This window comes from Pelodiscus sinensis, chromosome 6 (genome assembly GCF_052426305.1).
Source record: "Pelodiscus sinensis isolate ZL-2025 chromosome 6, ASM5242630v1, whole genome shotgun sequence".
NCBI lineage: Eukaryota > Metazoa > Chordata > Testudines > Trionychidae > Pelodiscus > Pelodiscus sinensis.
The window spans coordinates 42,503,601-42,530,978 of record NC_143057.1 but is presented as its reverse complement, the minus strand read 5'-3'; the positions used below and the strand labels follow the sequence as shown (position 1 = coordinate 42,530,978).

The following is a 27,378-nucleotide window of genomic DNA, read 5'->3' as shown; positions in this document are numbered from 1 at the left end:
TTTAAGAGCACGAAACAGCTTCCATACAAGAAAAGAAAAGATACTAGGACTGGATAGCTTAGAAAAAGATGACTAAGAGCAGGGACATGATAGATCTATAAAATCATGAATGATATGGAAAAAAGTGAATAGGGAAGTATTTTTTTAACCCTTCACATAACACAAGAAATACATGCTACCCAATGTACTTAGCAGGCAGCAAGAATGCAAAGGAGGGTTTAACACAATGCACAACCTATGAAACTTGTTGCCAGAGGATACAGTGAAGGACAAAAAGATATAACTGGGTACAAAAAAGGATTAGATAAATTCATGGAACATAGGTCTATCAATGACTATTAATCAAGAGGCCAGGAATGCTACCCCATTTTTCAGGTATCCCTAAACCTCCAACTGTCCAACAGGGGATGAATCACTAAAAATTGCCCTGTTCTGTTCATTCTCTCTCAAGGGTCTGGCTCTGGCCATTGTCAAAAGACAAGACATTAAGCTTGATGGATGACTGGTCTGATCCAGTCATACATTTTCTTTAACACGAGAATAGTAATTTATAATCTCTTTTCCTAATGCAACTTTATTTTAAACAGTGATGTAGTGGATTTGACTTTCCCTTACCGATGCAAGTAGTATTGAAGAGTAACAGCACATTATGTATTCTACATTAGAATTAATTTTCAACTGAGTTAAAAAATAGCATTAAAACAGGGGTGGGCAAAATATGGCCCATGGGTTTAGATCTAGTCTGCCTGCAGCACAGTGGGATCCTCTGGCTGGCTCCCTATCTTCCATGCTCCGCACTCCGCTCAAAAGCAGCCAGCTGAGGAGGCCATGTGTTCTCAGCATGCTGAGTGCTGGGGAGATGCAGGGGAGTCTTCAGGTGCTGCCACCACCTCCAGCACAATCTTTGAAGTGCATAATGTGCAGAGAACACATGGGCCCCATAGCTAGCCACTCTGAAGTGTGTGTGTGTGTGGGGGGGGGGGGTAGCACGGAAGGCAGGAAACCTGCCCAAGAGCCCTATTGGGCTGCTGGCCAGGACCCACCTAGCTGAACACCTCCTTGCCAAAGCCATCCTCTGTCACCCCAGCCCCTTGTTGCCCCCCGCAAACCTCTACTCTGTCCCCTGCACTCCTACCCCAGGTCACAACACAAACCTTCTTCACCATTCTCCTGCACCTATACTCTTCCCCCCAATCCCTTGCCCCAGGTAACAATCCAAACCCTTACATCCCCTCCAGCACCTCTGCCCCAGGTTACAACCCTCTCCTGGACGCTGCACCCCCTCATATACTCCTCCTTCAAGTCAGAATCTTCTCCTGCACCCATACCCCCTTCCCAGACCCTTCTCCCCAATCCCTTGCCCCAGGTTAAAACCCCCTCCTTTATCCTAGGTCACAACCCAAACCCTGCACCCCTGTCCCACATCACCACTCCCTCCAAGACTCTGCACTCCTCCTACACACCACCTCCAGGTTAGAATCCTGCCTGAGCCTATACCCCCTCCTCTACTCCAATTTCCTGCCCAAGGTCACTATTCCCACATGCACCCAAACTCCTTCCCAGATCCCACATCCCCTCCTGCACCGCAATCTCCTATCCCAAGCTCCCTTCTGCACCCAACTTCCATCCCAGACCCCGCATCTCCTCCATTAATGTAAGGGAAGAATGCGGCCTTTGACCACTTATCAAATTCTTGGGAGTGCCCCCAATCAAAAATTATTGCTGCACAAACGCCAAACTATTAATCCCTGTGCAACTGCCCGGACATGCCAGTGCCTGCCACTTTCCGCTGAAGTCCCTGTGTGTGGTCACTCCAAGCAGCCTCCTTCCCCTCTCTTAGCTCTCTGTGCCCAGCCCTAGGGCTGCTGAATTGTGGGTGGTCTTAAGGCATGGGGAGCTGTAAGGGTACGTCTAGACTACATGCCTCTGTCGCCAGAGGCATGTAGATTAGGCTACCAGACATAGTAAAATGAAGCGGCGATTTAAATAATCGCCGCTTCATTTAAATTTACATGGCTGCCGCGCTGAGCCGACAAACAGCTGATGATGAGGTTTACCTGGTTGGTCAACAAATACCTTTGATGTCGACATCTGCGCGTCCAGACTATCGCGCTGAGCCTACAAACAGCTGATCAGCTGTTTGTCGGCTCAGCGTGGCAGCCATGTAAATTTAAATGAAGCGGCGATTATTTAAATCGCCGCTTCATTTTACTATGTCTGGTAGCCTAATCTACATGCCTCTGGCGACAGAGGCATGTAGTCTAGACGTACCCTAAGAGGCTGATACTGGAGGGCATTGAGGTGTGGAGTGGGGAGCTGGCATTGGAGGCTTTGGAGGCAGGGCTAGTAGTGGGGAGGGGGGCTATAGGGACATGGCTGGCACTGGGAGGCTCTGGGGATGGGGCTAATATTGGGGACTAGGGGCTGGCACTGGTGGTGGTGGTGGTGGGGGTTGTCGAAGTTGAAGCCAGATCTTCATGGCGACTCTGGAGGGCTTTCGGTGCACTGATAATGTTTCAGTTGCATAATGAGTATCAAATACAATATTACCGGTCCACCAAAAGTTTGTGAATGAGTTTGCTGGTCTGCAGTATAAAAAAAAAGTTGGGAACCACTGTTCTATTGGAATAAGCTAGTCATGTGGATGGTGAAAAAGTGAATACACTGGAGAGAACAAATATGGTAGAAGAGACAAGATGGCCCAATAGGGGTCCCCCCCATCTCTTATTTTTAAGATGCAGTGATAGTAAGTATTTTGTGCAGTCAGTTTGGGATGTGAGAATTGTTCTAATTCCCAGTTTAAACATTGGTTTAGCATTGTCCTATTCACTTATATGCTGGTCGCTGTGGGATCATTCCCCTTTCCCCCTCCCCCCAAGCTTTCAATAATGTATACTCTTACCAATATATGTAATAATATTCATGCATACTGTAAAGTTCCAATTCAAAGCCACTCAGAAGATACTGTATCATGATGCGGAGATTATGATAGAGGACCCAGGTGCCCAAACAAGCCAGATGTTGCCTTTGGGGCTCTTGTTTCAGCAGCATACTGTGAAGTGCTGCATCTACTTTCTCTGCCTACCAGAAAAAGACACAGCAAACTGTAATTAAAAATAGCAAAGCTATAGTAAAGTGAGAACATACTGATGAAACAATATCCATGGTCTTGCCACAATTAGTTTAGAATGAAAATATAGTCAAATAAATCCTTATTACATGTAAACAAGATAAATCAGTTTGCACAAAATCTGTGACTTCTGCAGTCCAAAAAGCACATAAATCTGTGTTGTGCATTATTTACTCATTGCCTGGAGTAGAAGAAATAAAAAAATTTTCTGTACTGCTTATTTACTGACAAATGATTTGATTTTACTGACCATTTTAATTACTAAATAGGCAAATTTACTAATGGTTGGCAAACCTGTATGAGTATTACAGCCACATACCACATGCAAACGAAAAACCAGGAGCAACAGATTGTTATGGTTTCAATGCCATACAGATAATTGAAAATATTTTTGGAACTTCCACAGTATTAAGTTGTAAAAATCACTAGAATATCGCTCCTGATGACAAACAGCATGTAAAATATCATCAAAGTAAAGATGATTGTTTTTATTTTAGGCAAATGTCTGAAGAATTTCATTTTTTTTATCATGAAATATTGCAATTGAAAGAGTCTCCGTAGTCCTAAACAACAACAATTTACTCAGGAAGAGACACTTCAAGAGTAATACTGACAAACCCCTCTACTAAGCATCCCCATGAAACACTGACCCACCACAAAGGCAAAAACAATTTTTTCCCATTCCACACTCCTTTTCTCTCTCCCTTAACATGTAAAGCCTGAGAAGTAGTGTTTTTCATTAACTCTTAAAAAAACAGACCAATCTCCTACAAGTGAAATGCAACCTCCCACTGTGGTCAATCATTCTCAATTTCGAAACCGTTTCATAGATGTATTGAGAACAAGTTCTTTAATACTGGATGACAGGAATGTAAATGTAAGTTGGATATATTTTATACTTAAAAATCTGGTCTGATACATATTTCAAATTAATATTTTATACATTCATTTTGTGCAGATGTAATTTCATGTTTGAAATAAGATGTGCTCTGAGCTTAAAGTAGCTCAGAACCAAGCTTCTCTATTCTGTTGTTAATTTTATGTGCACTGGCAGTTCTAACTAGTACAGGGAGCAGAAGCAGACTAGGGATGTAAAGAGGTAACTGGTTAACTGGTGCCCAGCCCAGCAGGAGCAGTCCCTGCACCCCCCACCATGGTGTAATTTGCCAGGCCGGTTAACTGTTAAACATTTTAAATGTAATTTCACATCCCTTAAGAAGACTATTTTAAGGTTAAGAAATGGACGTTAAAGGTTATGGGGAACAAATCTTCTTTCATATACAGAAAACCCAACACTAGATGTTCCATTGAAGAACAACACACACAGGAGGATGAAGCCTGCTGGCCTCTGGGCTGGTACAATACCTCATCCTGCAGAGTGGCAAATTCCTCAAGAATATGACCCAGTTTATCTCTCTGGCGAGCCCTATTGTGTCCATGAATTTGAATCAGACTACAAAATGGCTGAAATAGAAAAAAAATTGATGAATTTATACCACAATGTATTTTTATTTACAGACTGAGCCACATAAAGTATGCAACCAAGCAGAATGTGTGAAATGGCTCAACCCTAAATACATTTTCTCAATTTTCACCTTGTGTTGAGTTTTTCAATACAGGCAGTCCCCGAGTTACGCGGATCCAACTCATGTCGGATCCGCAGTTACGAACGGGGTTTGCTCCACGTCTCCCTGGTCTGCTGGAGATCAGCAGACCAGGGAGACAGGGAGCAAAGCCGCGGAGCACGCAGGCAGCAGGACAGCCACGGTGCGTCTGGGCTGTCCCGCTGCCCCCGTGCTCCGCGGCTTTGCTCCGGACGCCTGTGGTACAGAAGCTGGGGCGCTGCCGTTTGGTCCCGTAGTGCTGCTCTGGGTGCTACTGGACCAACCCGGCAGCACCCAGCTGCTCTGCCCCAGGCATCCTGATTCAGCCACTGCTGGTCAGTTTCAACAGCGGCTGAATCAGGACGCCTGGGGCAGAGCAGCTTGGGTGCTGCTGGGTTGGTCCAGTAACGCCGAGGAGCGGATCAATAATGATTCCTGGAATCAGCCGCTGATCAGTTTCAGCAGCAGCTGACTTGGGGACGCCTGGGGTTCGTAAGTTGAATCTGTATGTAAGAACTGGCATACAAATTCCGCCTGTTGAAACTGATCAGCGGCTGATTCCAGGAAGCCCAGGGCAGAGCAACTCTGCCTCGGGCTTCCTGTATTCAGCCGCTGGTCAGTTTCAGCAGCGGCTGAATCTGGATGCCAGATCCAACTTACATACAGATTCAACTTAAGAACAAACCTACAGTCCCTATCTTGTACGTAACCCGGGGACTGCCTGTACATTAACTTCTTCAGACACAGATACTAAACAGACATCCCTGCACTGGAGAGACGGATAAATATTTACACTTTCTGAACAATATGCGTTCGCTGGGTTACATGAAATTACTTTCCATCACTAGAGACCTACACCCATTATATAAATACTACAAAACTGATCCTCCATATGCTCATCCAGGATTGTAACTGACAAGTTATGTTTATCTCTAGAAAGTTAAGAATTTAGGAATCTGCGTTTAAAAATTCTAGCCTGAAGTCGGGTATCTCAATCTCATTTCCAAAAGTGCTGAATTCGTTCAACAGTGCCTAAATATGTATTAAGGGCCTTTTTAAGACAACTGACACTTACCCGAACACAATGGGTCACGAAAGAATCAATGTAGTCCTTAGCCTGGTGGTTGTTATATAGACAACATCTATAAGAAAATATTCACAATATCACATGAAACTATGATTGCTCTAAATACTGACCGTTATCCAACTAAGAGAAGAGATACTGACTTAAGCCATGTTAGGGAAAAAAGGAGGACAACCTATACTATCTAGGTCATAAGAACTGGCAGCCAGCGATTTGTGGACCGGCAGTTGTGACTTCTTCAATACATTAAGAATCTCTACTTAGATACAACTGATTATACATTTTACTGTAACTGAACTGAAATTTGAGGTTCTTGATTTTAAACAGAAAGGCACATGAAATATTTTGCACTGATGCTTAAATAGAATAAAGGCAGCTCTACTTACTTAGGAGAAAGTACTGGAGGACTGACAAACGATCTTAATGCATCTTTCACCATATCTTGTATGAGATGCGTACCAAATACCTTCTTATTATCCACAAGAAAAGTAGTCTGGAAATAAAAGATTTTTTTTGAATTTAAGTATCAGAGGGGTAGGGTAGCCATGTTAGTCTGGATCTGCAAAAGCAACAAGGAGTTCTGTAGCACCTTATAGACTAACAGATGTATTGGAGCATAAGCTTTCGTGGGCAGAGACCCACTTCATCAGATGCATTTTTTGCATCTGATGAAGTGGGTCTTTGCCCATGAAAGCTTATGCTCCAATACATCTGTTAGTCTATAAGGTGCTACAGGACTCCTTGTCGTTTTTTTAATTTAATCATCTATTATTAGAAATATACTTTCTATAGAATAATAGTTGATTTATGAAGTGACTATAGTAGTTATACTATTTCAAAAATCTTATGAGATACACTCCATTAAAGTTAAATTGTTTGGCAGGTACATGGTGAGAGACACAGAATTGGGAGGCATCTAGGGACTCTCTCTGACACAACAGGGGCAGTGAGCATTGCTCATATCACTCCTGACTTATAATCATGAAGGCTCAGCATGCAAACGGATTATATAGCTGCGCTAATAACAGAGTTGCCCTCTGTTCTAAAGGTTTGACACATGAATTTCTATCTGTGCTACATAGATTGCTGGCCAGGATCCTTCGGGGAGTGGCAGAGGAGAGGCAAAGCAATGTCCCAGAAGGCAGGAGAAAATGCAAGCAACAGGGTAGGTGTCAGAAAGGAACTTGCCTTGTGGTACCTTCTATTATCTACATTTTCTTTTGCCTCCATAGCCAATGTGCCCATTTAATTTTCCCCTCCATGATTACAGTATCCCCCACCTGCAGCATTGAAAGTGCATGTTAAGCAGGATCTATTGGTAGGCGTCTTAGGAGCTGCACAGCTGAGGAACTTAAAAAGCAGATTCTTAGTTGGTGTAAACTGGCAATGGAATTATGACTTGAATGGAGCTATGACACTGTGCATAAATAGAGATCTATAAGGGGAACATACTCATTTCAATGCAGTTTAGAAGTTTTGCAAGTTAGAGGCTCCTCTTGCAAACTTCTTCAGTTCCTTGTATTAGCTTTGGTCTCTGATAACTGTCTTGCCTCTTTTCATCCACTCCCCTAATCATGGGTCCTTGTTGTATATGTTCTGTGATATATCACACAATAAATGAGACCCTGCTAACAATGCTCTTTAGCTATCCAGAGAGTAGGCAAGGAATAATGTTTCATTTGGGTGTAAGTTAATGCCATCATGAGGTGAACCTTCCTTTTCCTCCTCCTCCTGCAGCCTAACATTTACAGTTAAGAGAAATTCTCAGTTTTTCCAGCAAAAAATGGTTTTTTGACCAAAATGAAAAAAGTTTTTGATTTTGGTTAAAATCTTCCTGTTTTCTGATAAAAAAACAAACACTGAAAAACTTGGTTTTGAAAAAACATTTTTTGGTAATTTTTGTATCTTTGGTTAAAAAACATTTTTTTCATTTTCTTGAGAACAGATTATAAAGTCTGAGGTTTTATTCAATTAGACTTTTATAGCTTTTGGGTTTTCATTCAAAAACCAAAATATTCTGTGGAAAATTTAAACAACAGCATTTTACAATTTCCCACGAACAAAAAATGTTTTTCCATGAGCTCCAGGTTCAAAGACATCCAGATGTCAGAAGTTGGCTACTGCTGTTCAAACAAAAGCCTGCTGGAAGAAGATATTTTACTCTGAGTCAAAAAAACCCTTAGAGTGTTATTTAATAGAACACTGAGAAGTGAACAGGCTACAAACAGTCAGTTCTTTCCCAACCTTCAGCTGCTGATATAGCAGTAGAAATATCCTCTGTGTGATAATATTCAGCTATTGGGTGGCCCTTTATACTAGTGGTTTTCAAACTTTTTTCCCATGACCCAGTTGAAGAAAATTATTGATGCCTGCGACCCAACAAAATTTGACTACAGTGTGGGGCTGAGGATGAGCGCTTTGGGTTGTAGGAGGGGACTCAGGCTTTGGAAGTGAGTCAGGGCTGGGGCAGGAGGGGCTTATCTCAAGTGGCTCTCGGTCAGTGGTGCAGCAGTGGTGCTAAGGCAGGCTTCCTGCCTATTCTGGCACCGCAGATCATGCTGCGCCCTAGAAGCAGCCAGCAGCAGGTTCCCAGCCAACGGGAGTGCAGAGCTAGTGCTCAAGGAAGGGACATTGTGTGGAGCCCTATGCACTCTTTCCTCCCCAAAAGCTGGGCCTGCTGCTGACTGATTCTGGGGCACAGTGCAGCCTGAGGTGCCAGGATGGGCAGGAGGCCTGCTTTAGCACCACCACTGATCACCAGCAATTCGAGTGGCTGGTATGCTAAGCAGCATCACTTTCCCAAACCATCAGTCTGGTCCCGTCCAAATTCCTTCCCCAGAACACCTACTGTAGGTGTACTGGGGGCAGACACATTCCACAACCCAATACTGGGTCATGACTACTAGTCTGAAAACCATTGCTCAGTCTACACTACACCTCTCCACAATGACACCGCACAGGGAAGACGCAAGTGGAAAGATTTTACAGGAGTTATCTGCAAACTCCTGGCTTAGTTCAAGGGAAGTAGATTTAACTCTGTTTATAATCATCTTTAAAACACAGTATTTGCTCAAGTTAATCAAAAGCTAATAAAATCAATACTGTATTTAGACTGTCATCTATTCAAAATAAAAAGATATTTGATACATAAAAATCTGAAGAGTTCAATTCATTTTAAATGTTTCATACTAATAAATATGTTAATATCAACTATATAATTTGAACATTTAAAACAAGAACAATGTTGGTTCTTAAATAAAGCGATTATTTCAGTCTAGTGCTGTTATAAAAAAGTAAAACACATTTCATTATAAACTAGAACTTGCCTGTAAGAGAGATCTTGAAAGAACACAAGGCGATTGCTCACTAAATTCACAGAAAAAATCCTAATTTACATTTAGGATGGAAAGAGAAGGAAGGTTAATATACCAGTTTAAAAAGTACAAAAAAGAGTTAATTCTTTATTATGAAATAAGTGTGAATAACCTTAAAAACAACTACTAAATTTTTCAGTTGATACGTGACTTTGTCTCAAACTACAAGAGGAGTTAAAAATCTTAAGTCATATTGAATAAAACTAGAAAATTATTAAAATTCCTTCCAACTACCAACAGTATGATAAAATTTTTTAAAAAGAGACACTATCAGACTGTTATTGTCATCTTAAACTCGAGATGTGTAAATGAAGGACAGGTCTGACAAACTCATAATTTTCATAAAAGTTGATTAGCATTACAGAAAGCATGTCTAATAGAAAGTTGCTACGTTCAAAAGATTTTAGTCTTCTTTCTGGGAACTCTGCCTTGTGAATCATGCCTCTTCTGTAATTCAGTGAAATGTTAGAAAATACAAATGCAGACTGAACATGGAAACCTACCTTAATTTTCATAGGCCTTAATTTCAAAAAGTCTCTGTTATGCTTAATCATATTTTTGTCAGTCTCTGAATAGGGATCGAATTAACCATGGATTTAAATGCTTCATTTAAATCTATAACTTGGGGGTGGAGTATTTGCTTACCAGAATTCTAAAAATTGTATTAGCTCACTATTGGGAAGCAATAAAAAAGCAAAGAAAAGTCAGTATCTTCTTCAATTCGGTAAGGACTGTATTGTGTTCAGCCTGCTGTAGATGCAGTTCACTTTTCAATTAGAACAGGAACACAAGTTAATTAGCCCTACTGTGTTCCATCATTATCTGTAATAATAATTTTAGCAAGATGTGGAGAACAAGGGGATAGGAGAGAAAAAATAGATACTGTATTTGCTAAAAGGAAAAGTACTAAGTAGTAGGAAGAAATGTAATTTCAAACATTCAGGAAGGTATTATAAAAGACAGGAAAATCTGAAGTTTTAAATACACAACCTCTGTGGGTCTAGGGACAATGATAAACATATATACTGAAATAATTCTTTTTTGAACAATCCAGATAAATTCTTATCTCCGTTTAAATAAAGATAATACACAGAATTCATACTCACCAGTATACAGTGCAAATTAGTTAAGTTGACCACTTCACAAACAGTTTTTATTCTGTCTATCAGTTTGGAAAAATAGTTGACCATTTCTTCCCTTTTAATTATTTTTGCATATCGAGGAAAAGTTGGAGGGAGCAACCTCTGGTTAACAAGAGGCTCAAACCCCATCATAATAGGATGATCTTTAAAAAAAAAAAAAAAAAAAAAGGCAGAAAATGAAAAATTTTGCGATTTGGGGTTTCTGAATTTTTTTTAAATTTGCAAGTATAAAACAAACCATTCATTTATCCAAACTAAATATCTGCTGGTTATTTACCCAAATTAAGTCATCCTGGTTATGAAAGAAAGCTATTCCAAACATTAAATGAATAATTTTCTCTTGTAAATGAAATTGACAATTACATTTAGATTACTAGCTATATTAATTAGTTCATTATTAATTATCATGAGATTCAATATTTAAACATGCAAATTAGTACAAACAGCTTATGAATAAAAATTCTTATTTTTCTACAAGCTAGTTGTATAGTCTGAACATCACCCCATAACTTAGGGCAGATTTACACTTGAAGTGACATCAGTGAAGCTGCACATAGCCACCAGTGTGGACAGAGTTTACTTTACATCACTCAGGAGGATGTCTTTTTCACATCACTGAGCAATGTAAGTTAGATCAATGTAAGCAGTAGTAGAGACCTACCCTTACCACATTTAAAAGATCTGCATCTTCAGCATCCTGATTAATCAAGCTACCCACTCCTGGATCTGCTAACCCTTATCAGAGTCCATGGGACAAAGAAAAATGTCAACTATAACCCTTTACACAAGGGAGGAGTGTCCTCACATGGCTAGGGGAACACCCTGGAGCCTTTCTGAAACCCAAATGATTCACGGTCTTCATTTAATCATGTACTTTGTACTATTCTCAGGCTAGTGATATTTAGCAGAAATGTAAATCTGCACCTCTTGTTACTAAATAGCGAATGTTTCCAAGTCTCTTTAATGCTGGCGTCATATGACAAATAGACTCCTTCAAATCTCATGGTTTGTAAAAAAGAGTTATCGAGCCTCCCATTATCGAAAGATTTAAATAACATTTCCCTCATGCAGCAAAATAAGTTTTCAACTCTTTCCTCTTTTCAAAAAGCTGACCAAGCCATCTGTCAGAATTCAACAAAGAACTAGAAAAGTAATACTACTTTATGGTTAAGAAATTTTGAGTTGCTGTTTTTTTAAGTTGAATTCAAGTTACAATATGCATCTGCATAAGAATTTTGAGTAAAGGAGCAAAACAAAGTACATAAAACTTATAGCTTTTGCTGCATGTTTTGGGAAGCAGGTCTGGTGTAACCAGTCAAGATATCAATTTCAGGTGTTTTAGCTGGCCAACATAAATGTAAGAAAAAAGCAATTGATTACAATCTTATAACATGTAGGAAGGAACACACACACACTCACTCTTAATTAACTGAGTTTGGGAAATACATGGATCAGATCGCTCGATCTCGATCTCTCTCTCTCTCTCTCTGTGTGTGTGTGTGTGTGTGTGTGTGTGTGTGTGTATGTATGTATATATATATATATATATATATACACACACACACACACACACACACACACACACACACACACACACACACACACACACACACACACACACACATACATGGATCAGAGATCCAGGTCTTAGTTACTGGATATCAATATGAAGTATGTGTAAACTTTATTCAATGGCTGATTCAGAATTCACCAGGATTAATAATGCTTAACATTCATTACCCTCTGTTGGCTCCCTTGTGGCTTACATAATATGAGTCACTGGTCTTACTCCATTTCTTTTGAACATAATCTACATCACAAAAAACCAACCAACCACCACCCAGTTAGCACCCTCTCTCACAGGTCAGCAGAAAGGTTTAAGTATTAAATAGAATCTACCCTATCCTGCGTGGTCTTCCTGCCCCCATGACAAAAAGTGTCAGGCAGATTAGAACCCTAACCCAGTTCATGACCTAAATTGACTTATACAAATTCAAGTTAAAAAAAAAAAATCAAGTGGAGCAGTGATTGTAGATATTTAAAGACTGACATATCGTGGTAATTTTTTGCTCTATTTCTATCAGTTCTTTACAAGGATAATAAGTTCTTTCTACATCTTTCCTAATAGCTCTTAAGGCAGGGTACTCCAACCTTTTAAAGCAGAAGATCACTTTTTGAATTTAAGCCAGTCCAGGATCTACCTCAAACCCAATACCCCTCCCCCATCCCTTTGCCAAGGCCCCACCCTTCTCACTCTGATTATAATAAACAGAGAACAATCTTATAACATGTAGGAAGGAAGGAAGGAACGCACGCGCGCACACACACACACACACACACACACACACACACACACACACACACACGCACATGACAGTGACATCAGTGCCCCCCTGCCCCCTCCCCCACTCTGCACAACAAGCAAGAGGCTCCCGGGCGCAGCTCTGAGCTTTGGGCAGGAGCAGCAGGGAAGTGGGAGGAGGGGCAGCTGAAGTGCAGGCCCTTGATAGTCTCCCAGCCAAACCAGTTAGGATCACCTGTCAGAGGCTCCCAGATCTAACACTAGATCCCGATCTATTGGTTGGTGACCACTGCCTTAAGGTAAAGACTCAGGGTATGTCTACACTGCAGAGTTTTTCCGTAAAAACGGCCATTTTTCCAAAAAACTTCACTGACGTCCACACTAAAACCGCGTTCTTTCAAAAAAAAAAAATCGAAAGAACAAAGGGGTTTTTCCAACATTGGTAAACCTCTTTCTACAAGGAAGAAGCCTTTTTCCAAAAGAACCCTTTCAGAAAAAGGCATGTGTGGATGGGGCAGAAGTTCTTTCGAAAGAAGAGGAAAGAGGAAAAAGCACAGTGGCGGCCACTCTGTCCATAGTAATCACAGCTTAAATGCAAGATAGTGTCCATTCAGCATGGATGCTCACTTTCAAAAAAGCAGTCTGCTTTTTCAATGCGCTTTTGCTGTGCAGATGCTCTCTTTCAGAAGAAGTTTTTTCTGAAGATCTCTTCTGGAAAAGCTTCTTCCGAAAAAAGCCTGCAGTTTAGACATAACCTAAGTCTCTATAGTGAATTTCTTTTATTGTCTCATAAGCAGAAACATCATTTAAAAATATATCCATTAATAATTGGTCCAGAAAAAAAAAGTATCAAACAGATAATGAATTATTTCAATGGATATCTAAAACTTTACTAATGACAATCTTTACTTTCTACACTTGAAAATGTAAAACATTTTTTCTGCAATTTTCTGAACATCCTACAGGTTGAACCTCTCCTGTCTGGCGCCATGGAGACCTGACTGGTCCTGGATGAGAGACTTTGTTAGATCAAGGATGATCATTTCTGCTCTCCCTCCCCACCACCGATCCTCCCCATCAGCCATGGCCTGGCTGCCAGCTTCCCAGCCACTCTCCCACTTTGCCACTGACCCCTTCCGCAAGGCTCTTGATCTCACGGGACAGCCCCCCCTGCTGAGGTCCAGCTGCACCACTGGATGACAGCTCTGCTTAGGCTTCAGCCTCACTGGGCAGCAGGACTCTTTGCTGTGCCACCGGGCAGCCCCACTCCCGGGTTCCTGGCCTCACTGCAAGGCAGCCCCGTGGTCAGGCTCCTGGCCCCCCAGAGCAGCTCCGCTGCCTCCTACTCTCACCAGGAGGCTGCACAGCTGGGCAGTAGCAGGGCTGCTGGGCAGTCCCACTGCAGGCCCCACAGCTGCACAACCCTGCTGCCTCCCAGTCTTTCTGGGTGCTTTTGCTGCCAGGCAGCAGCCCTGCAGCTGGGCTCAGCCCCACTGCCTCTACCCCTGCCGCTGTGCTCCTGGTTTCGCTGCCACAGGGCAGCCCCGCAACTGGGCTCCAGCCACGCTGCTGGGCTCCCAGTCACCAGCCCTCCACAGGGCTCTGTGGTCCTGAACATCCGTGGTCCTTCTGGACCAGCGATGTTGCCAGCCTAGAGAGTCCCGGTTAAGAGAGGTTCAACTGGTATATGCACTCCAGTATTTATTTAATGTGGAAGTATTTAACAGCAGCAATTTAAAGGGCTTGTGCCTGCTGGGCGACTGTTACAGCAAATGAAAGGGCTTGCGCCTCCCCAGTGGCTTCCAGGCAACACATCAGCGGTGGAGCTGGGAGCTACTGTGGGCCAGATGAAAGTGCTAGGTGGGCCTTGATCCATCCTGCTGACAGCCTCTTGCCCAGCTCTGGGCTATAGACTGCCAGCCTAACTCATCCTTTCTAGTGCAGCAAAATCCCAGCAGCATTACAATGGTAATTCAAACAGGCTCTCAACCAGCCACAATAAAAAAACTCCTTTCTACTTTGTCAGCCTTCTGGGAAGCAAATACTCATTCTCCCCAAAAACCAGGGATGTTCTCTCTAGCACTCTTGAAAGCAATGTGTTGCATGTAGCATAGCTATAACCATGTAAAATATATTACCATACCCATACTGCCTCTGTGAAATTTGGCTATTTTGAAACAGGAAGAGCTGGTTCCAGAGTTTCTGAGCTCTCATGAAAAATGCCATGCTATGAGCCACCACTATCACCTCTTTCATAACAGAGAATCTAGTATATCTGACCAGGAAAGGAGGTGATTCCTTAGATAATTATTTTGTTGTGCTACAAAACAAGTATAAAGGTCTATTCTTGTGTTCAAGGCATGATTTGGACTCCTGAGAATCAGAGTTCAGTTCCTAACTTTGCCAGATTTCCAGTGTAACCTAATAAAGCCTCAACTGTAGTACTGTATACAATTCTGGAAAAATGTGGATAAATTGGGAGAAGAGCAACAAAAGTGATTAAAGATTTAGAAAACATATCCTATGATAAAAAAAATTAAGTTTAGTGTGGAGAAGACTGGTAACTCTCTCCAAATATATAAAAGGATGTTACAAAGAGAAGAGTGATAAATGGTTCCCCATAACCCCTGAGAACAGGGCAAGAACTAATGAGCATACATTGCTATAAGAGATGAGTCTCATATATCAGGATAAACTTCCTAACTGTAAGGTTACTTAAGCACTGGAACAAACTATCCATGAAGGTTATGAAATCTCCATCACTGGAGGTTTTTAAGAAAAAGAGCTATCAGGAATGGTCTGATAGTACTTATTCCTCCTGCCTCAGTTCAGGAGACTGGAGTAGATGACCTACTGAAGACCCTTCCAGTCCTACATTTCTAGAATTCTATAAAAGTTAACAACGCTATGGAATTCGCTGATTCTTGCTACAAAGTCTCAGAGAAAAAACAGCTGATAAGACTTTGATGTCCACAAAGACTTTTAGACCCAGAACAAGTCAATCACCATAGGGCAGGGACTGAAAATAAACCTTAACCCAGGATGCAGTCACAACAGATCACTATTTAAAAAGTTTTTTTTGTTTTTGTTTTTTAAACCAGAAACTCAGACTGAATGTCCCCTTAAATAGAAGGCTGCCAACACCAGAAAATATGGAAAACCTGCAGTATGGTTCCCAAGCAGGAAAGGATTTTGGAAGGGGAAGAGACTCTGAACCTGCCTGAGTGTGGCCCTTGAGAAAGGCCCAGATTATTGCAAGGACACTATGTTTTTGGCAGGAGAGGACTATTAACCCTGATGCTTACCTCCTTTTGTAGTATCATTCTGAGCCTGGATACCATGATGTAATGAGTTGTGGATGGCAGAAAGCAGATCAGCTGCTTGAATCATTAGCTTCTGAGCTTCTGCAACTGCACTTGTCTGGAAAATATAATAAAACATTTTCACATTCTCCATGATCTAAATTTGTATGAAAGCAAATTCTGTAACCATTCCAAAAATCAGAACCCAGATATGAGATTTTTTTAAAAATAGAACATACTACATTTTTGATCCAATAGGTTTTCCTGAATCTGTTCAGTGCATGCTTTGTACAGCTTCCAATAACCCTTAACCACTGAAACGTCACTGATAAGTTAATATATGTCAAAAGTACATTCTCTAACTTCCGAGTTTTGTCAGCTTATAAAAGAAGCACGCTTGTAACAGAGATAGTCTCTCACAATATAAATATATCCCTCATTAGAAAATAAGGAGTCCTTAAATGTTCTATTTAATAGATGCTTAAGTCCATACAATTGCTTCAAGCTGTTAAGAAAATCCTAATGGAAAATTGCTGATCAGAAGGTAATGATTTATACTGAAATATTCCATTTTTTTGACATTTGAGGAGATCTGCACCTATTAGTATAATTAAGCATGTGTTTAAATTGCTTGCTGGGAACAAACGGGTTAACTGTCCTTGATGCAAGATAAATATTACAAGTAAGATTTTTAAAACAGCATATTTAAGAGATTTATAAAAATTAGACAGAAGAACTGTGATAAAAAAAAAACAAAAAAAACTTAACCTGGCTAGAAACTGATATCAATAAAAAGAAGTACAAGACAAATATTCACTTTCTGTAGTTTTGGCTTAAACACAATGCCTTAACACAGATCTGCTATAAAATAAACTCCCATGCAGATCCCGAATGCAATCAATCTTAACCATGAACTAAAGGGAGAATTTAAAGTGAGAAATATTTGACCACGTGAAGGAAACTGGCACAGTTTGTCAGCAGTCACCCATAACAGTTCTGAATATCAGGATTTGGTTGTGGAAAACAAACATATTTATCTAAAACAGCCCTGTCATAATAGCTAATCCTATTATTTATATAGCTGCTGATTAAATTCAGAATGCAATTTCCTCCATATGTGCTCTAGTCTCTTCTGCATCTAAAATACTTGCACCTGATTTTCTCTGAGTTGAAGTGTAAGTTTAAGAATGAAATCACCCTTTTAATGAATTCTCTCTCTCTCTCTCTCTCTCTCTCTCTCTCTCTCTGTATATATATATATATATATATATATAAATAAATGTTCCTCCAAGACAACAGAATGATGTCATCATGTCAGCATCAACAGGCTGGGGGGGAGAGTAGGTGACAGTGAGAGAGATTTCCCCCAGTGATGCTGCAATGCCGGGGGAGGAGGTGATAACGAGGTGGGCCCCTGGCTTAGTTTGGGACAGCACTTTATAGTGAGTGCTGGAGTGTGCGGCACCCTCCTGCTGGGAGAGCCAAGGGAGCTTGGATCGCTGCAGAGAGGAGGGGAAAGCCCGGCTGGCTCTTTGTGCGTTATCCGCCTTTCTCGCAGGTGAAGCTGAAGCGGAGGGAGGCCCGCAGGCAGCATGGTCCGCAGTGGCAGGACGCTGTGAGCTCCCTGCTCGCCCTGCTGCAGGCTTCCTTGCTCCTGTCCCTCCACCCAGCCCCCTCACTCACCAGCTCAACCCCCTCCTGTTCCCCCCACAGCAGGGAGTCTGCACTGGGGCTCTAGCCTTGCCCCACCCCCAGCAAGGTTGAAGCAACAGTGCCGACTTCCTGCAAGGGGGGCCAAAAGACCTGAGGCTCCCTGTGTGCTGCTGCTTCCCTTTCCCTCCCCTGGCTGGGGGAACAGGAGCACAGGGATGTACTTTAAAGAGGCTTTTTCTGCTGCTCTGCAGGACGGTGAATAGGGGGATGGGGGCACGGGGTCTCAGCTGGAGCACCAACGTGGGCTCCCAGCCCCCTCACTCACCGCTCTGCCGAGACCCTGCACCCCCAGCACCCTCACCCCCTCTACTGAGACCTCATCTCAAACCCCCCAAGCCAAAACCCTGTACCCTCAGCCCACTCCTGTCCCCCGCCCTCAGGCCAGAAACCCTGCCCACTCCTGCACCCTCCCGCCAGGCCAGACACCTACCTTCAAAGGGGGGGGGGGGGTTGACGAGCATAGCAATCACGGGGCATAGCCCATTAGTATCTATGTAACCTCAGGAATTGTGGACCAATTTTTAATGAATGAGATTTTATAAATGAAGCAGCGTTAACCACTTTTGGATGAATTTGTTAGTAGCCTGTTAAGAATTGCCTTTGAAGAATCTGTTACAATTTAAAAAAAATTACAACTAAACATGACCTCATATTGGAACTGAAACCCCATTTTAAACTTTGTACTGCCTTAACTCTGTTTACACACACACACACACACACACACACACACACACACACACACACACACACACACTTTAATCTAATTTAAAAGTGTGAATATAGATATGTGTGTAATGGGATCAGTCTTCCTGACCAGCTGCCAGCACCAACTTGATGGCCAAAGAACAATGTGGTGAGGCCCTGCAAGAGAATCAACCCAGAAAAGAGAGAGACAAAAGCCCCATCAAAAAAGATCAAAGTCACATCTGCTGTTAATTGATGACTCATGGTCAAACAGTGCCCTGGGACAGTGGGATAAGATATGCTCTATGGACTAAAACATACAAAAAGATGGATGCAAAACTATAGAGTTGGATCTTTTGGTTCTACGATCATCATCCATGAGCATCTGTGTGCAGACATGACTTGGCTCCCCTTCTTGTGTCTAGACAACTTGGACAGTGGACTAGCATGAGCAACTGAGGCTGGTAATTATATCCTATTCATAGACTTGTGTGTTGAAGTGCGTGTATGTATGGTGGATATTTTTAGTAGCTGGGGACAGTAAGTGAATTCTGCACTCACAATAAACACAGCATATTGCTTTATTCCCCAAACAAGATTCTGCTAGTTCCATTTCTAAGTGCAACAGAGGGCCCATTTACAAAGCCTTGATCCCTTCCTCTTCCAACCATCAGTGAAGCCAGGATAGAAATTAAGAACCCCAAAAAGGGAGAAGAAACACATTTTTTTACTGATAGTCACTAATTCACGATAGCCCCCCTGACTTACGGAATAGGGGAAACTCTATCTTTCAGGTTTCATTTGCATAAAGAGATTTTTCCAGACTCATCAACAGTTTGTTATTGCCTGAAAAGCAGCATATTTCAGTGCAAGATCCTATATCTTCTTAAGAATTAAGTGAGTAATATATTGGTGCTCGTGGAAAGTGGGCTGCTACTCTTAAGAGATCACCCATGTCTCCAAATTGATGGTGCTGCTGCAGAGTTGAGATACTGGAGTAAGAGACTCCGAAGGACAATTTTTTGCCTTTGAAAATGGAAAGCCAAAAACAAACCACCCAAAATTTCAAAGGATTGCAGAGTAAGTGCAGAAATCTCAAATATTTGTACCTCTTTTTTGGTGAAGGCAATAAGAACTGTCAGTAGTACACGGGTAAACTTCACTCTGCTGAATACTGCTAAGCACTGCTGATGCTATAACAATATAAAAAAGTACCAAAAGTTAAGAGAAAGTTACTAAACACATGTCAACCCTTCAAAAAATAAAATCTGGATGTTTTTAATTAAAAAAAAATGTTATAAACTGCTCTTGTACTTTCTACTCTCTGCCTTCAAAGTCTGTTTGCTACTTATTTGGCCTAGTTTTCTTCAAAGTAATTACTGTATCTGAAGAAATGAACTGATGACATTATGGGACCAACAGTCTCCAGTCGTCCTTTTCCAACACAGAAGAGAAAAAACACGAACACACATCATATTATATTTGAGAGATCAGGAAGTTTGGTTGGACTGCTGCTGCTTAAGCTGGTACAATTCATGCAAATTTAACATTTTAAGTGCTACCATAAAAGTAACAACCCTACAGATATTACAGTGAAATAGATTCTTCTCTATTTTCTTGAAGAACAATGGTAAAACATGTTATCCTTTTTCAGGATACATGCTAGAAATAGTTACTGAAAACAGTTATGTAAGAAATATGAACTATTTTATACAGTCTACCAAAAAACAGTAAAAGGTTCGTTACTTCTAGTTCAACTTCTGGATCTCTTTCTTCTCCTTGTCGACTTCGAGTGCTCTTAAATTGAAGGAGTTAGAAACACAACATATTAATAAAATTGCAAAAGAAATGCCATTGTTTAGAAAAGAACTTAGATATACAGGTTAAAACATTTGATTAGATATTTCTAAAATTAGATAAGATTAAAATCAGTTCTAATTTAAGACTAGATGTTATCTTAAATTGTTTTGTAACTATATTTATATGTATTTATATCGCATATATCACTATATAAATGATCCACAAACATTAATCAATCCTATACACACACCATGAGTAGACTGATGCAGAGGGTCTTTTTACAGTCCTATAGTATCTGAACAGGAATTAAATCTAGATTACCAAATCTCAATCCAGTCTAGCAGACCTCCTACACCATAATATTCTTTCTATTCCTACTGAAAAAACCTATAATCCTTGTCTGTTCTCGCTAACAACACTGAATACTGCTCTAGACAGTCTGCTAGTGTCAAACAAATACATGCGTACAAAAAAATCGTTTTCCTTCATTGAACCATACTACTGGAAACAAGTTACAAAAATAATGTTCCTTAAATACTAGTAATATGTTTATACAAATTATATAAATGGAATCTATGTTACTTAAGGTCTATTCTATAGCAGATTTAAAAAGTAGGAAACAAAAAAATACCTTTACTCTTCGTTGCATGTCATCTTCTACATCTTTTAGCATGCCTGGATAAGTGACATTTAAAAAACCCCAATACATTATTCTCATTAAACTCAGATGCAAACATACAACACAGAAGGGTGAGGAGGATTGTGAGCTTAATTCAAAGTCTAAAATATTTGAAGCACATATTAGCCAAAGGTCATCAACAATAAATACCTATTTGGTGATATCAAGGGATACGCTATCTACAAAAAGTCCAATTCCTACCCTCAGATGTTAAAAGGGGGATGGTGCTTACAAAGGTGCTGTCCCTAATCCCTGACTCCAGATTTTGTATCAGTTTCTGACTAAAGTATTTGTCTAATCTGAACCTATCTATCCTATCTCCAGCTGTTTCAAGGAAGGAACTCTCTCTACCTTTCCTGTCTGATTTCTGGACCACAAAGAGGACTATTCACCAAAACAAATGCAATTTCAGAAATCAGTGTTGTTAAACTGCAAAATTTAACAATAGATACAATATCTAAGAGTATGTGCTTTTCAGGAACCAGCCCGACAGTTAGGTTACATATATATCAGAGACACACAGAGACCGGGCATACTTGCAGAAAAACAAATTTGTAAACTCCAGAGATCTACAAGTGTATATTAAAAAAAACCCAATGTAAATAAAGGACTGATGTCCAGAGCTTCAGGTTTCAAACTCCAGAAGTTTCCACCTTAACTAAGGTGCCTAAAAGTTAGGAGGGAACAGGTGCACAATTAGATTGGGTGATCTTAACTTTTAGAAGACATTGTGGAAATAAACAGTTAACTTAATAAGTGTACTTGTTTAGAGACTAATGGTCTCTAAGTTTTAGTTTCCACTTAAGTTTCTGTAAAAAAAAAAAAGTTTGAATTCTCAACCTTACCACTGCATTAAAGCTAGTTCTTTGCATGAAAATTATTCTCTGTGATAAAGAATGTTTCTTTACAAATGGAGCTTTGCAACATAACATGGAATTATTTGGCTTGACAAAGGTTAAATCTGGAACTCAGCCAATCTTCAATTCTAGGCATTTCAGAGTTTTTAGACTAGTCCAAAACTAAGAAGTTCTTAATGCATTAAGTTTTCTCATTCTCTCTATATCAGTGGTCTCCAACCTTTTTACACCCAAGATCACTTTTTAGTGTCAGAACAAGCCAAGATCTACCACCCCGTCCTTCTCCCAAGACCCTACCGCTTCCCTGAAGCCCCACCCTCTCTATTCTCCTCCACTTTAACTTGCTATCACCAGCCCTTATACACTCTACACTGCTGCTTTTTTTCTGATTCTTCTGTAGGAAGAGGTTTTTCCAACATTTGGCCTGTCTAGACTGGACCAAATGTCAGAAAAACCCCTTCTTTTGGAAGCCCGCTTATTCCTCGTAGAACGAGGAATACAGGGATTACCGAAAGAGCAAGTTTGCTCTTCCACTAAAAAAAGCGGAAGAACAAATGCATCTCTGGATGCGGAAGAGTTTTCCAGGATCTCTCTGGAATCCTGGAAAAACTCCTGCAGTCTAGCCGTACCCTCACTGGGCTGACACAGGATATGTGGGCTCTGGGATGGGAATGAGGGATTTGGGTGTGGGAAGGGGTGAGTGGTGTAAACTCTGGGAGGATATTTGGATGAAAGAGGAGGTGGAGAAGGGAACACTGGCTCCGGGAGGGGGCTCCAGGCAGGGGAATATTAGGGTCAGGTGGAGGGTTGGGGTACTAAGTAAGCCACAGGCTTGTGGATGTGAGGGTGCAGAAATTTGGGTTGGAGTATGCCAGGGGCTCAGGACGGGGGGTTCCAGTGTGTGATAGGCTCAGATCTAAGGTCTGGGGGGGGAGGGGTGTGCAGGAGAGTTATGATGCTGCTGCCAGATGGGGTCTTGTCCCCAACAGGGTGTTTGTTGGCGAAGCTTCATTTTTAAATAAAATACTATATCAAACACAAAAAGTTTCTGCATTGTCTTAATTTATGAGAAGGGCAGGGAACCTGTTTTGAGTCAGTGGTCACTGACCCACAGAAAAGTCAGTTGGGACCACACAGCAAGATGCAATAACTCCTCCAACCCACCCACCCCCCAATCCTCACTAATGTGGCCCAACTGTGCTGGTGGTAGCAGGGGACATGGTACTGGGGAAGGGTGCTAGTGGGTGCTGGGACAGGGTGCCAGGGGAGAGGAGACAAGGTACCAGGGGGGCAGGGAATAGGGCTTTGCAGCAGGGGACAGGGTGCCAATGGGGATAGGGTACCATTGGGAAAGGGTTCTGCATCAGGGGACAGAGTGTTGCTGGGGGCAGGGAATACCTTGCACTTGCCTCTGCCGGAATTCCTCCAGGGACGACTCCCCACTCTGAGGAGGGAAAGCCCCGATGCACGCCTCCTCTGGTTGGTGACCATGACTCTATATCTACATGACTCTATATCAACTGTTCTCCAACAGTTGGTCATGATCCCAAAGTAGGCCATAACTAGGGATGTTAAAACATGCTTATTTTTGTAAACTTGGAAGTTGGCTTTCAAGCCAGCTCCCGCTGTACAGAAGCGGCGGGGGAGAAAGTCATGTAACTGTAAAAGTTAATCAATAAGCCCAGGCTTATCGGTTAATCGTGTATATGGGTACACGTTAACATCCCTAGCCACAACCAATGTTCTCTCTAATCTTTTCCACACATGTGCAGAATAAATTTTTATGTGTACCATGTGTGAATGTGCACCACCAGCGTACATTAAAAAAAAAAATCTAGCTGTGGGTACACTGCTAATCAGCTGGTGGCATCTGAATTTCTCCTGAGTGGCAGTAAAAGCACACAGCTTACAGGGTGCACTGGTCACAACCCCATTTTAATGGCATCACCAGGGTTGAGATCTGTGGCTGAAGCTGAAGCCTGAGCTCCACTCCTACCCAGGAGAGCAGGACTTGGGCTCCGCCCAACCTTCCCCTTCCTCTCCAGGGTCATATTAGGGATGTAAAACCCCATTTAATCAGTTAACCAGTTAAACATTCTGTTTTATTGGTTAACTCCTTAAACAGGACAAACAGAAGGGCTGAAGCGGGGGTTCCTTCTGCTGGCGGAGGCTGCTCCAGCCAGGCTGGAACACCATCTTGCATGTGGCAGATGGGAGGCTGCTCCAGCCCCTGCCAGTTAACCGTAACCAGTAAGCATCACCCAGAAAGTAACTTTGTTGTCTGAAGGAGATGACAGGGCAATGAAATTTGAGGATCCCTGTTCTACATGCATTCAACTGAAAACACAGCAAAAATCATATACATGCATGTAATATGCTGACTTTAAATAAAAACAGCTTTAAAACTATTTAAACTATATCATTCAAAATTTATGTGAATCTCAAATTTTACAAGCAAGCCAAATTAGCAGATTCTAATTCAAGCATTTTTTAAATTTAAGTTATGCACAATCAGAATTTCAGAATGGAATATATAGGAAGAAAATAATGTAAGTAATAATGGAAATGGTTCATATGTTGTGCACATTTTAAAATGGATCTCTGAGCTAAAAAATGAAAGTTTCAGGAATTACTTCTTTCTTTTCTTCAAATGATTTGAATTTTACCTGTAACTCGAAGATCTGTCACACTATTAGCCATTTTAAATCCATACGTCATGGACTGAAAATCTTCCTAAATGTAAAATGGAACAATTAGGTGCTTTCACCAAAAACATATGTTTGAAATACAGCAGCAATCCTTTTTCTAACTGTCTGTACCTACTGCAAAAACTGCAGTTATGGTCTTATGCAGCAACCAATGAGTATTTCAGAAGGATAGTTTGCAGTATAGATTCCTACAACCTAGTTCATTTTAATATATATATCAGCATTAATATTCTACTATAGTACTTTCCATCTATGAATCTCAAAGCACTGTAAAAAGTAGTAAAGTATTAAATCTGTTAAAGATTGGAAAACAATCAGCAAAGAGGAAGAGATATCCTGACCCTCAGTACAATATGAGGGAATGAAGGGAGTAGAAGATGTGAAGTGTTAGATCATTGCTGCTTTATCCTGGCCAGGAAATTCAAAGCTAAACAAACAAAAAAAGTCCTAATGATCTAATACACCTGGTTTCAAGAGCAGGCAATTAATCCCCATATTAATAGTTTTCTACTGACCTACTAAGGATGTTAAAATGCAGTTAATTGACTACAGGCAGTCCCCGGTTACGTACAAGATAGGGACTGTAGGTTTGTTCTTAAGTTGAATCTGTATGTAAGTCGGAACTGGCGTCCAGATTCAGCCGCTGCTGAAACTGATCAGTTTCAACAGCGGCTGAATCTGGACGCCAGTTCTGACTTACATACAGATTCAACTTAAGAACCCCAGGCTCCGCGGCTTTGCTCTGCTTTGCTCCCCGTCCCCCTGGTCTGCAGACCAGGGGGACGGGGAGCAAAGCGGCGGAACACGCGGGCAGCGGACAGCCCAGACGCGGCTTTGCTTTGCTCTGCTCTGGTCGGGGGACGGGGAGCAAAGCAGAGCAAAGCCGCGGAGCACGCGGGCAGCTGACAGCTCAGACGCATCTGGGCTGTCTGCTGCCCGCGTGTTCCGCCGCTTTGCTTCCTCTCCCTGGTCTGCTGGAGACCAGGGAGAGGGAGGGTCCTGTTCGTAACTGCGGATCCGACGTAAGTCGGATCCGCGTAACTCGGGGACTGCCTGTAGTTAACTAGTCGATGGAATTTCCATCAACTAGTCAACAGGCACTTCCACTCTCCTCCATGTGCACTTCAAAGCCATGGAGCCCAGGATCAGCGGGGGACTCAGTTCCCTGTTGACCCCAGTCTCCATGCTATGCTGCATGCCGTTAGGAGCTCCGAGTCAGGGAAGTGCTGGGGAGTCTTCAGCTGACCCCAGGCTCCACAGCAGCTTCCCCCTTGAAACGCACAGAGGCGGCCTTTTAAAGGGGCAGCTGTGTGTTTCAAAGGGGCAGTGGAGCCTGGGGTCAGCTGGGGACTCCCCAGCTAATTCCGGGCTCCATGCAGCATTTCCCTGGAACACGGCATCAGCTGGGGAATCCCCAGCTGATCCCAGGTTCCGGGGAAATGCAGAGGGGAGCCAAGGATCAGCTGGGGTGTCACCAGCTGACCCGGGGCTCCACGGCTGCCCCTTTGAAATGGATCAGCTGTGCAGCGGCTGTCCCTTTGAAACACTGTCTTGGGGTTTCAAAGTGGCAGCACTGCACAGCTGTGCAATGCTGCCACTTTGAAGTACTCCTTTCCCCACCCCTTTGCTGCCTCTCAGAGAGGCAGCAAGGGGGGAGGCGGTTTATCTCAACTATAAGCAAATGCTTATCGGCTAGTCAACTAGTTTTTAACATCCCTATGACCTATAGTACCTTTTCTGTTCATATAGAGGCTGTTTATCAATAAAAAGCATTCTTATTTGCTCACTCATGTATTCTACAAAATAAAAAAGAAAATAATGGATTCAGGAAAAAGTTTAAGAGAAATTAGGTGATCAGTAATATTTTGTTCAAAAAAATTAGCCAGTCACCCAGACCATTTTACAATAATGTGGTCATAAACTTCGCTCTTCAAGCCATTTTTTAAATTTCTGTAAAGCATCATGTATAGTTACAGTGCTACAGACTGTAATCACAGGTCATACTGAAACATACCTCTTCAAAAACTGCAGCTTTATTTACTTTTTCTCTAGCAATATCACAGATTTTAAGGATCCCCAGAGCAAAAGCCTTCATGGCAGGATCTTCTATGAAGTCCGGATTATGTATATATAGGCAAGTAAACACTGTTTGTGCCAAGGAATGACCTTCTAACCATGTTATCTAGGGGGGAAAAATAGAAGTATATACGTTATTTTGGAGTCCTCATGTTTTAGTATTATCATTTTTCTATCTTATCCTATCTAAATCAGTCTTCAAGGACACTCCATTTTGTGCCAACCTTCCATCCGCAAAAAGGACTAAATGAGAATCTCTCATGCCCATCAACATCTCTGGATTTATTGGCTAGGGAGGTGGGTGACCAAGGGAAGGAAAGAGGGACATATGCTACAGTATTATGCACCACTTACCTCTACAAAGTTCCCATTTCAAGGAATAATCAAGAAAGTTCTGGTTTTTGTCACTGAACTTGAATTACATACTATACATGTAGCACTCATCTAGTGTTCCACTACACAAGTAACAAGTCACAACTGTAGTCTGCTACTAAAATCTGAGTAAGTCTACAATTTCAGGCCTAAACACAGCTTCCTTTCCCTCGCCTCCTGGTATAACACTGTGAAACTTGACATCAGAGAGAGAATACTTCAATAATCTAGGACAGGGGTTCCCAAACTTTTTGACACGGGGACCAGTAAATCCATTCACGAACTTTTGGAGGACCAGTAATGTTCATTTGCATATCCATTAATCAAATTATGAATATTCAAATAAGTTGTTTCTGGTCCTCCCAAATCTCCCAGTGCCAGCTTTAGCAAAGCTTTTGATATGGTCACCCACAATATTCTTGCCAGCAAGTTAAGGAATATGGATTGGATAAATGGGCTGTAAGACAGACAGAAAGCTGGTTAGACCAGGGTTTCCCAAACTTTTTACTTTAATTGGAACCCTTTTTTTCAGTTCTGCTCTTTGCAGCCCA

General features: G+C 41.7%; 1 protein-coding gene across 6 annotated transcripts in view; it reads right to left on the bottom strand.

The window, feature by feature from the left end:
- The window catches only part of NAA35 (N-alpha-acetyltransferase 35, NatC auxiliary subunit), a 57,357-nt gene that overhangs the window by 15,469 nt on the left and 14,510 nt on the right, over positions 1-27,378 (bottom strand). For 5 of the 6 annotated variants that reach the window (XM_075931783.2, XM_075931787.2, XM_075931785.2 and 2 more), the window contains 12 exons: positions 26,394-26,561; positions 24,338-24,404; positions 20,767-20,810; positions 20,082-20,132; positions 19,445-19,528; positions 15,942-16,056; positions 10,299-10,477; positions 9,145-9,204; positions 6,205-6,311; positions 5,810-5,876; positions 4,496-4,594; positions 2,903-3,081 (listed from right to left, as the gene is read on the bottom strand). In XM_075931783.2, coding sequence (XP_075787898.1) covers positions 2,903-3,081; positions 4,496-4,594; positions 5,810-5,876; positions 6,205-6,311; positions 9,145-9,204; positions 10,299-10,477; positions 15,942-16,056; positions 19,445-19,528; positions 20,082-20,132; positions 20,767-20,810; positions 24,338-24,404; positions 26,394-26,561 — 1,220 coding nt within the window. The remainder of the gene's footprint in view (positions 1-2,902; positions 3,082-4,495; positions 4,595-5,809; positions 5,877-6,204; positions 6,312-9,144; positions 9,205-10,298; positions 10,478-15,941; positions 16,057-19,444; positions 19,529-20,081; positions 20,133-20,766; positions 20,811-24,337; positions 24,405-26,393; positions 26,562-27,378) is intronic. The other variant, XM_075931788.2, reaches the window with a different exon arrangement.